Source organism: Bactrocera latifrons, unplaced genomic scaffold, assembly GCF_001853355.1.
Source record: "Bactrocera latifrons isolate USDA-ARS-PBARC rearing strain unplaced genomic scaffold, ASM185335v1 scaffold_179, whole genome shotgun sequence".
In the NCBI taxonomy this organism is placed as follows: Eukaryota; Metazoa; Arthropoda; class Insecta; order Diptera; family Tephritidae; genus Bactrocera; species Bactrocera latifrons.
Window position 1 is genome coordinate 88,770 of NW_017535285.1, and position 11,325 is coordinate 100,094.

General features: G+C 35.2%; 2 protein-coding genes across 3 annotated transcripts in view; both read left to right on the top strand.

Moving 5' to 3' along the window:
• LOC108967178 overlaps positions 1 to 1,424 on the top strand; it is an 8,907-nt gene extending 7,483 nt beyond the window's left edge. Inside the window, exons 5-7 of the mRNA XM_018930461.1 lie at positions 131 to 617; positions 769 to 896; positions 1,057 to 1,424. Coding sequence (XP_018786006.1) covers positions 131 to 617; positions 769 to 896; positions 1,057 to 1,153 — 712 coding nt within the window. The 3' untranslated portion in view covers positions 1,154 to 1,424. The remainder of the gene's footprint in view (positions 1 to 130; positions 618 to 768; positions 897 to 1,056) is intronic.
• Positions 1,425 to 6,141: 4,717 nt separating this feature from the next.
• LOC108967179 (E3 ubiquitin-protein ligase MYLIP) overlaps positions 6,142 to 11,325 on the top strand; it is a 15,858-nt gene continuing 10,674 nt past the window's right edge. The window contains exon 1 of one of the 2 annotated variants that reach the window (XM_018930462.1): positions 6,142 to 6,979. In XM_018930462.1, the coding sequence (XP_018786007.1) occupies positions 6,893 to 6,979 (87 nt within the window). In that variant the 5' untranslated portion in view covers positions 6,142 to 6,892. Of the gene's footprint in view, positions 6,984 to 11,325 lie in introns of both variants that reach the window. The other variant, XM_018930463.1, reaches the window with a different exon arrangement.

The following is an 11,325-nucleotide window of genomic DNA, read 5'->3' on the forward strand; positions in this document are numbered from 1 at the left end:
ACAATTTGCTTTGAGCCATTACATGTTAGCCATATCCGTCCTTGTTATTTTCCAAATTCTGTTTAGAATAAATAAGAAGTATTAATTTTTCACAAATCCCCACTAACTGCTTGCTTTTATTCCTCTGTAGATTAAATAATGATTTGAAAAATGAAATAGCGCGTAAAACAAAAGGATTGGCCACGCATATAAAACTTGTTAATTCAATCAGATATAGTGATCTAGATGTATTAGACAAAATGCCGGCAGCCAAATCGCCGGACAATAGCGCAAATAGTACGAATACTGTGAATACTGTGAATGCGCCACAAAATCAAAACGCCTGTGATAAACTGGTCTCAAGGCAACTGCCACTAACAGACCACAACAAGAACACAGCGTGTGAAGCGCATGAAAGTGCTGTGATAATATTGCCAACGTACGCAACCAGCGACACAAGAGTCAATGCCGAAGCCGAAGCACAGGTAGACAATCAAAGCAATGCCCAGAAAGCGATCGAAAGCTGTGCTAAGCAGTGTGTAGTGGAGCCAGCGCCCGTCCTGGAAGCAGTTGCCACGTGCATTGAGGAGGCGTTGTTGGAAGAAGAGCAGCCGTCACCGTGTGCGAGCGGCAAAGAAGTGCGTGCCTATTGTCTTGAAGAACACTCTTACAAATTAGTAGCTTTTATCATGCAATACAATATTACATTAACATACATGCATAATTTGTAGTATCTACAAAGCTATATACAAATTCCTTTATAATAACACAATTATTGAGTATGTTTAGGTGCTGGACGAGGACTGCGCGCCGGCGGCAGAGAGCAGGACAACACTGAAGACCGAAGTGGAGTTGCAGCAGGAACGCACATTACGTGATTACGTGTCGCCGCTGCAGCACTTGCGCAGCGAAAGTGGGTGGGTATTAAGCGTGCGCTTGTAAGCAACTGAATTTACTTACTCTTCATATACAATCTATAAAATACTCATGACTTAATTAATTACTTACATTTGAATGTGCTGCATTGTATATATTGCATAAATGGCGTCATCATCTAGCGTTGTATTGACTTTGCAGAAAATGGAACCCGAACGATATTATCTGTCCGTACGAGTTGATGGGTCAATGCGAGGACAAGGACTGCAGTTATAAGCATTTGGAAATGTGCGCATAGAAAAAAAGAAATGTCGCTATAAATGCTCGCAGCTGGTGCAACGAGCCGCAAGTGTACGTAAAATGTAGATAATATTTCGCAAAAAAAACAAAAATAAAACAACAAGTTTAACATAATAAAGGAGTACTCCGAATAGAAGTTGCCTCATAGGTAAGTTAAACCACTCAATTTAGAATTATACACAGATCGTGTAGCGCGTCCACTTGATACTTATCTATACCACTTGCATAATTTTCTATTGAAATTACATGTTTTTGTTGTGATAAAAGCATTTTCAATAATTTTTCATTTATTATTTGAGTTGGTGGTGTGGTGAAAAGTTTTTGCTAGAAATGCAGCACAAAGGTCGGTTGAAACTAAAGCGCGCATTTACGCAGAAATCTTAAAATTAGTTAAGAAAATGTAATAAGTAAAAATAAAATTATTATTTTTTTATTAAAAAAAAAAAAAAAAATTGTTAGCGGTCAACATATTCTACACAAGTTTTTATTATTATTATTATTTTTTTTTTCAATTAGAAGGTGCCATATTGTTTTTTCGCATAAAGTTTATGCCATTAATGTAGCCTTTGCTGTATTTTAGCAAGCTTGCCACATATTTTTTTGTTTTTGATTTTTGTAAAAAATAAAAATAAATTTAAGATATAATAAAAAAAGAAAAATATTGTTTTATAACGTTGTTATAAGAAAAATTGTTTACAAAGTGAAATAAATACATAAGTGCTACATAAAAATATAATTCGTGATCTTTTATTTAATTTGGCGGGTTTACTGGTTACTACTACTATTACTACTACCACTACTAGTTACTACTATCTAACGAGGACACCAACCAGCTGGGCAGCGGAACCTTTCCAGTTAAGGGACCGGACATTCCTCTCATGCGAGGCTGTCGATTAGTTTTCASTCGTAGTGTTTTCTTACGTAACGGATTAGAAACCCAGCGCACAACCCTGTGCAGGGATGTTTTGCCTTCTCACTTTAGGTCGCCTTCAAACGGATGTTCTGTGCCTACCCAGAGGATACTTGGTCTGAGACCGGAAGTCGTGAGCTGCTTCAACCACTTGTAAAATAATCATTTCTGGCCACTTCCAAGTGAACGGTAAAAACTTTCCTCACGTGCGTGAACTTCTATACATGACTTCATCATCCACTACTATTACTTACTACTGCTACTACTATTTCTACTACCTACTACTATTACTGCTTTTTCTAATACTTACTACTATCGCTACTACTGTGAGCTGCTTATGTAAAAGAATCGTTTCTGGCCACTCCCAAGGCAATCAGACTACTACTACTACTACTTACAACTACTACTTACAACTACTACTTACAACTACTACTTACTACTGCTACTACTTGCCGCCTTGACTTGTGGGGTCTACGTCTGCGTAACCGGAATGGACCCAACTCGGCAGAATTCTACAACTTCATCTCTCCTAGGAACATAAGGTAATACCTCTTTTTGATTGACATTGAACAGTATGCCGACCAGACTTTTGCCGCAACTCACTTCAGACAAGCATTGACGGCCGTACACACTGGATCCTCCCCTCAGTGAATGGAATATTAATAGTCAAACCACCCCCTTTGCAGACGGCGWGCTCGAGCTGCTGCGTGAATCTAGAGTGACCATAACGTAACTTCGTTCAATATCACGTATACTGGGTTTACCGTTTGATTACATCGATGCCAACCAACCAGAATCTTACCATCTAAGCGGAGATTAGATAACCGCTATCACAACAAATACTTGTCTATTCCGGACATAATCCGTGTCAGTTCTGGAACTGGCTTACTACTTACCTATCCGAGCGGGGTTTTTCGCYGATACGGATRTTAGTGGCTTTTCAGTAAAATTAGTTGCCAAAATCACCTACCATCTACCAGATCACTGCAGTGTCTTCCCATCGGAGATCATAGCAATTAAAGAAAGCCTTTTTTTCTAACAAGGAGTTTGCTCATAACAAGAATTATATTTATATATACAGTTAGCCAGGCGGCTTTGAAATCACTAAAGTCTCTTAGAGTTTCGTCAAAATTAGTGAAGGAATGCCTTGATCGCTTCGTGGATCTAGAATCCACGGTTTAACTGGCAGACACAAACATAGCCTTGAAAACCCACATAATAAATAGCCGGAATTAGAAGAAGAGGAGACCATCAAATATCTTCTATGCGAATGCAAGGCTTTTCGTAGGAAAAAAATCGCAACTATCCGTCAAGGGTTTCTTGACGACGTTTCGAAGGTTGCAGATATAAAACTTATCGTGTGGATGAATTTCATCAGAAACACGGTTTGTCGTTGGCAACACAATGAGCCTCATAATGGCCGAGATTCAACTCCACCTACCTACCCACATGGATAATATGTTTATCTGGATTGATTTCACGGCGTCTGCGTGTTTAAAGAATAGTTGATGGTCCTAAATTGGACTTTGTTCAATGACAACCAATATTCGACAAATTTGTCTTTTTTCCTTTACATTATTTGACCAACCACCCTTTGGTAATTAGCTGGAGGTTCGAAAGCTCAACATTCACCTGATTACCCAATGAACTGTATAAACTCAAGCAAAGGTGGGGTTTCACTGAAATCAAAAGAAGGACATGACTCAACGTTGCCTTTACGTAACTAATTGGATTGATTTGTGGCACTAAGCACAACAACAATAACATAAAAGCACGTTTTAGAGGCCGTATTTGGAAAACGTGCGGATTGTCGCATGTAACAGACAATCATACACACATGCACATGAGTATGTACTTGCACCTGTACATTTAGTTTAAGGTGAGTTCGGATATTAACAGTGTATTGAAAAATTATACAACAGAAGAGAAAGTATTCTATTAAATTACGGAGTTGTGTCAATGAACCTTGGTTAGATTGTAACGCGGCATTGTGATTTTATTCCGTCAATAATCTATTTGTTTAGATTATGAGGTCAACCCTTTTGTTTACATTTAGCCAAGACATAAACCTTTGTTTACGTTTTGGGGTCAATGACCCTTTTTTACATTTTGGGGTCAATCACCCTTTTGTTTACCTTTTATATGGTCAACGAACCTTTTGTTTACATTAAGCCAAGACACACACCTTTGTTTACATTTTGGGGTCAATGACCCTTTTGTTTACWTTATGAGGCCAGTGGCGCTTTTGGTTACATTTTATGGGATAATAACCTATTTGTTTACATTTAGCCGAGACACAAACCTTTATTTACATATTGGGCTTAATGACTCTTTTCTTCACATTTCAAGCAGTCATTGACCCTTTTGCTTACATCTAGCCAAGTCCACAGCCTTTGTGAGCAAGGCAACGTAACAATTTTCGAATAAAGTGTCTAAAAATTTTGTCTGTCAAATTTTGCACCCGTTTAAGGCATTACTATATATGGTATTTTGACCATGCAATGAGTTCGTCCAAGGTGATCTTACATATAGGTCATTGATCTCCGCTGTTATACAGCAATTTAGCACCTGCTTACATATGTAGATAAGTATATTTATATATTCAAGCAAGCATTTTTTTATAAATACTTCGCACATAGTATATAGTCTAGTCTACTATAGCTTATTGTTCTTAGCAAAATTCGCAATCAACATATTCGTAAGTCACTGTGCCGATGTTTGAATAAAAACCTGAGGCGAATTAGCTACATACTTACAAATATACAATCTATACATTGTACAATTGATAATACGTATTTTCCGATGCAATCGGCGTATGCAGCATGTGACACTCCCTTATAATAGTGCTGCAAGCACGAACACACACATATACATACATACATGGATGCTTGGGGAGATTTTCACAAGTATCCGCATGTAGTACGTGACATTCTACCAATCACTCCAATAATATATGCATCCCTGAGTATTTGGTACGAGGTGTGTTCGGTGAACAACTCAAAAGGTCTTTTCGTTAATATAAATCAATGTTAAACGTAAACTTCGGCTGCAACGAACCGACAGGGTTTCTTATGAGAGCTGAGCATGCTGCTTGAATCCCCTCTGTCGTCTCAAAATGTTTGCCTTGCTTGAAAAGGCAAGGAAACAAAAAGGTCCTAGGGGATTCCAAAAAGCCTTGAATTCCAAAAAGGCTTGGTGCCACCGAAACACACCACTTCTTGCTAAAGCAATATCCGGCCTAAGCCTGTTAGATTTTCAGTTTTCTTCTGCGCGTTGCAAACTCCAAGGAAAACTACATATAAAGACCAATAATAATATAATATAAATATCACTGATCATCTGTTAAAACAAGAGCTTCTCGAACAACCTTCGTAGTTTGGAAACTCATGGCTTGCTTGAGATAGTTTATTGACCAGCTGTTTGTACGCTCTTAAATAAGCAGGGCCGCTGAAACACGGCACTTTGTTAATGAATCAATTGCTCTTAAATAAACAATGACAGTTTGCTCTTAAGAGCGACGAGCATGGAAATCGCGGAAGAGCAGGCACTTGAGACCGAAAATCAGCGGCAATTTAGTCACCTTGCCTTTATTATGTATGTAGGTACATATGCGTGTACGTGTGGTCGTATCTCAGAGATACGATTGCACACATATCGACATATAGACCGACGTTGATGCTCGTATGGAGAAGTGCGGAAATATTGTCGGCAAACAAGTACAAGTTTTATCGCTCCTCGTTGCCTATTTTATGCCAACCTTACACCTGTCTCTTATACACATCTAGATGTGTATAAGAGACAGCATATCGACATATAGACCGACGTTGATGCTCGTATGGAGAAGTGCGGAAATATTGTCGGCAAACAAGTACAAGTTTTATCGCTCCTCGTTGCCTATTTTATGCCAACCTTACACATAGTATGTGCCAATACTACTCCAATTATCATGTTTGYGTGGTGTTTTCCTGCTTTTTTTTAATTTGTTTATTTATATGTTTTTATTATTTTTATTTTTGCATTTCGGTTTCGCTGACTTTCTATCGGAGAGGCATAGCCTGCTGGCGCGCTAGCTGTTTTGTTGGTTATTGCAATCGGAAAACGTTCAATCGTTACGCGGTTTTCAAGCAATACAGTCGTGTGAGCGGCATACACAAGTCGCAGGTGTACTATATACCACCTACATATTAAATAAAAGCATTTTTTATGCTAATCAAAAATTAGCAAAGTGTTTTCAAAATATATTCAGACTATTTTTAAAATCAAAAAATTCACGGTTATAACGAAATAAGCATACCAGCTATTGAACTCGTTGAAGCTGTAGGCAAAAAATTTAGCAAAGCAAGAAATATAAATGTTTTTATGAGTATATTTTTTAAATGCGTGCCTTGACGTATGCCTTTGAATGCAAATAAATATAAARCTAAAATAAATCTATAAAGAACGCAAAAGGCCAAAATAAATACGAATTTTTCGTTTATTTGAGACGTGCAAGAAGACAATAAAAAACTGGTCTGTCTGTTGTGAGCGCACCTACATAAGCTTAATACAAACGTCTACTTAAAATCCAGTTTGTATGTCCGTGTACAATATAAACACACCACATACATATGAGTGTTGAAAGACGGTAGAATTCACGCAAATTGCACGTGAACAAACGGCGAGCAACCAAGTAAAAAAAAAACACAACGCTAAAAGTGTCACAAATCGTTTCATAAAACTGTAAAATAAAAAAAAATCTAAACAAAAAGCATTATTCCAAAGTGAAAGGCTGGCTGCTGCAACATTAACTGCCACTGCAACGCAAAGTAGGCGAATACAGTCATCAAAATGTGGTGCATTGTCAACCTGCCGAACGGCACACAATTAGCGGTCAAATGGGATACGAAGGCAATCGGCCAGGAGTGCCTCGAAAAGGTGTGTATGTAATCATAAATACTATGCTTTATGCTTTCATTCTTTACCTACCACACTTATCTTATATTATACATATGTATATATAAATACACACCCATCAAAACATTTCATTATTTTTTGGGCTTATTGCATTTTCTTGTTTGCTTCGTTTGTTGTTTTCCGTATTATGTTGCACCGCATATCGGTTTTTGCAATGACCTACGCAACAAACGTTTGCCGCATGCATTGACGTTAAACCGCAGCGGCGGCCTTAAGTAAAAACATGTAGCGCTTTTAAGTATACATGCAGACATAGTATATATTTAAAAATTCCTAGCTTTTCAAATTTATTAAAAAAATATTTTCTTGCTTTCCATAAATGGCTTTGAAATAATAATGCATTTGCAAACAATGCCTTTATATGGTGAAAATTATCGATAACTAGATTGAATCGATTACTGTCTGTTCTAGTGTACGGTGTGTTGTCAAATGCATAAATATTAATTTTTATTAAATTTGCATTTGAAAATGTAGCGAAATCAAAAGTAGGACTTTAATGTGAAGTGTTCAAAGTATTAAATGATTAAAATGAAAAAGAAAATACATGTGGTTGTCATGTGGCCACTTGAGTTGTGCTCACACAGCTGAAATTAGTCAATAAGTGAGCCTTAAGTGTCATAATCTGCAAAAAGATATTTTGATGATGTATTTGCTTATATAATACGGCGATGATATAATTTATTAGAAGTATTAGTAGTTAAGTTAAAACGAAAAGGGATTGGAACCGGYATATGGAAAACTTTTTTATTTGACAAGATATCTTCACGCAATACGGCACAAGTTTACGTTATAATCTCCGAGCAATTATACAATTGCACTCGTAGTCAATGTTTTTTTTTTTTCTTGTCTGACTTTATTTTTCGCTTCATGAAAGACAAAGTGCAAACTTTAGTTTCCATTTCATTACGACTACACCTGTTCAAAGTTCTATTTGAAAATTTCGAAATTTATCGAAATCGTATTTGTATAAGTTTACAAGTATCTATGCATGCACCTGTAAGTAAATATTTTTATAGGTTTATTTATCTATTTAGTAGTGCTTATCATTTTTATATTGTTTTGCTGCGGCTTGGTATAACTAGAATTGTTTTCGAATGCATGTAAAATAAACAACACTTTGATAAGCTATACCAATTTATAAATAAACAATAAAATCTTAATAAGCAAATATTCATACATATGTACATACCGGTTTAACGTTGATAAGCTGAAATATTTAATTTTTTTTTTTGAATAAATATGACTAATGCAATGTGAATAATCATATAACGCTTATTTGTATGATACATAATACATATCCACTGTTTTGGTTAGTTCAGATTACCTAGTAGTGACGATTATGATTTTTTTTATATACATACATACATACATATATGTATATGTACATATAAGTTGTATAATCCCAACAGATCAACAGATGAGTAAGCTTTGTTGCAAGAACTGCATAAAACGTCCTTTTTTCTCGGTATTGTAACATTGTAAAGAAAATCCTCTTTTCTCTGTGCATTTAATCATAWATTTTGAGTACGCTTGGTTGTAGCAATTTCAAAGAATGTTCTCTTTTCTCGGATTTAAGGCTGACAATGTTACTGAATAGCGCTTACGAGTGCACGCAAACTTTTTCCAATGAGTAATCCCATTTAGAGTTCATAGCTAGTAGCCTGAAAGCATTGAGTAGAGTACCTTGTTCCATGGCATTGACCCCTAATACTTGCAATTTCATTAATTTTTTCATTGTTGACTTTAATTACTTTGCTGCAAAAAAAAAAAAAAGATGTATTAAAATTATTATTATCGTCTGAGTATAAAAAAGATAATAATAATAACACTTAAAACTAAAAATAAAAACAAACAAGAAAAAAAATTAAATGAAATTGCTAAGAGCTTTTTCTTATTCCATTTTCAATTTGTATCAAAATGTGCTTTTACAGTAATTCGCACATATGATTCAACAACTACCTATCAATAATATTTGTTTTCTAATGAGCTGAGCTCAAAGTATGCATGTACTTTAGTTCCAAGTTCGCAACTATTTAAGCGAATGAAATAGATCGATTAAGTACACGCTTATGGATTGCTTGAAATTTGCTCATGAACCTGGCAACACATTCTTTGCACTCTTCGAAATAAACATTTATTTGCAGAAAGTAACGGACTGGATTTTGTAATCTTTATTTTTAACATTCTTGCACACAATTTTGTGTTTACTTGCATATTTCGCAAATGTCTATAAATCTTATCGTGCAATATCAATTTGCAACACATTTTTGTACATTGACTTCAAACTTCTTCGCGTGCCTAGCTTATCAATCGAACGAATGCACTGCACAAGTGCATTTGATAACTCAAAAAAATGAAAATAAGTTATATTTCTGTCATAAAACGACTCAAGTGCCAATACACAAGGATAGTTAATACCTTTAACGTTCAAAAAATATCAACAATATACATACATATATTTTAATTTAAATATTTAAATTTCAAAACTGCGCAGTACACTCTACAATTGCAATTAATATCGGTACGGACAGTATGGGTACATATATTATGATTGTAAAAAAAGTTATGTTAATTAACTTAACTGCCATATTTGGTTAAGTAAACGCTTCGTCTGTCGTATGTTGTTATGAGTTTATTGAACGCCACAAAAAGTGCTCGCATTATTATCATGCACACCCGTAAAGAAAACAAATATATTAAATTATATTAGTATACATATAACGCTAATAAAGCCATATAAGCTGCAACAGAACGCAACTGCACCCTCCGCACATTTTATAAACCTTTTACTTACGAATACTCAACCATTTTGATTTAAATATGCCCTAAACAGGGTACRTACATACATATATTAAGTTTGTCACGAAGTTTGTTTGAAGGGTCTGAAATTTTGCACACGTCTTTTTCTCCATGAAAACATGTTCATTTGTTAGAATCGGCGATTTCGAGCGAATAGCTGTCATACAAACTGACAGTTCAAATATCAAGTCCTTGTATGGAAAACTTTTTTATTCGACCCTATTAAGGGTATTATAGCTTCGGCAGCTGAAGTTAACGGTTTTTATTACTTTTTTTGCGTCAAGTATATTATTAGTTCATCATTAAATAAGTCTTMTAAAGTTCACTTCAAACTATTTGATAACTGATAACACCTATACTTTGTCTGGCAATTTAAAAAACWAAATTATAAAATTACTTGGTTATTGACTGCCTTTGAACCTAAGAAACTGTTTCACAAATATTACTTCACGTAGTCCATGCTATTCTTATCTATTTTGTTTTTCATTTTCTACTTTTTTGGCTGTCAACACAGCGTCTGGGTAAATAACTTGGTTTATATGACTTTCATACATTTCACATACAAATAAAGATTATTTACTTTGCCATAAAGGCCGTAAGCCAGCTTATTTGCACCTACACTGGGCAGGTACTCAACGATAACCGATTCGACTTTGTACTCTCCACTGATTGCTCAAGTAGGTTGTGTTGTTATCACGCTAATGATAGYAAAAATGTCAATTACCCAGCAATATGTGCACATGCATACATTTGCTAACTGCGAAAACTTTCAAAACAACAGCAATAATAATTTTTAACGGATTAATCAACGGCTAATTAAGTCAATTATCGAACTAAGAAACCATAAAACCCAAGCAAAAATAAGAGTTAATATATGCTCATAAATATTTGAAATAAAACGTTCTAGATTACAGTTATATTGAATGTTTTTCACACAAATTTCGTTAATCATCGCACTTTTAATAACACACATTTACTTATTTACTTCGTCTAAGAACGCAGTATTATTGAAATGCATGGCAATTAACGAGTTTTCTGCGAAACCAATTTGCAATTAATTTGGCGAACATATTGGCTAGGCGCTTAATTGCGGCGTATATTCACTTAAGCAGTTAACAATTTCCTTATCACTTTCGGCAACTCAGCAGTAAAACAATAATTGGACACCTGCGTCTTTCGTAATACACTAACCCATGTTGAATTAGACATTTATGAGTTCTTGTAATTCACAATACGAAAGCATACACGAATTACGGTTGTTTTTGGATTGCACTTTGCACTGCACTTTCATTGAATGACAAACTCGTATTTCATACGTATTTATGTATTTCGTAACTTGCGACAGGAAACTTTAAGCGGATGTAAAAGAGTTATTAAAAATTGAAAGTTAATACTATGAGACCCCACATTTTTTGGTTTATTTTKATTTTTTAGTATTTATATAAAAGTTATCGATGTCGTATATTAATAATTTACTGATCACTTAAGGTTGTTATGTTTAAGTTTTT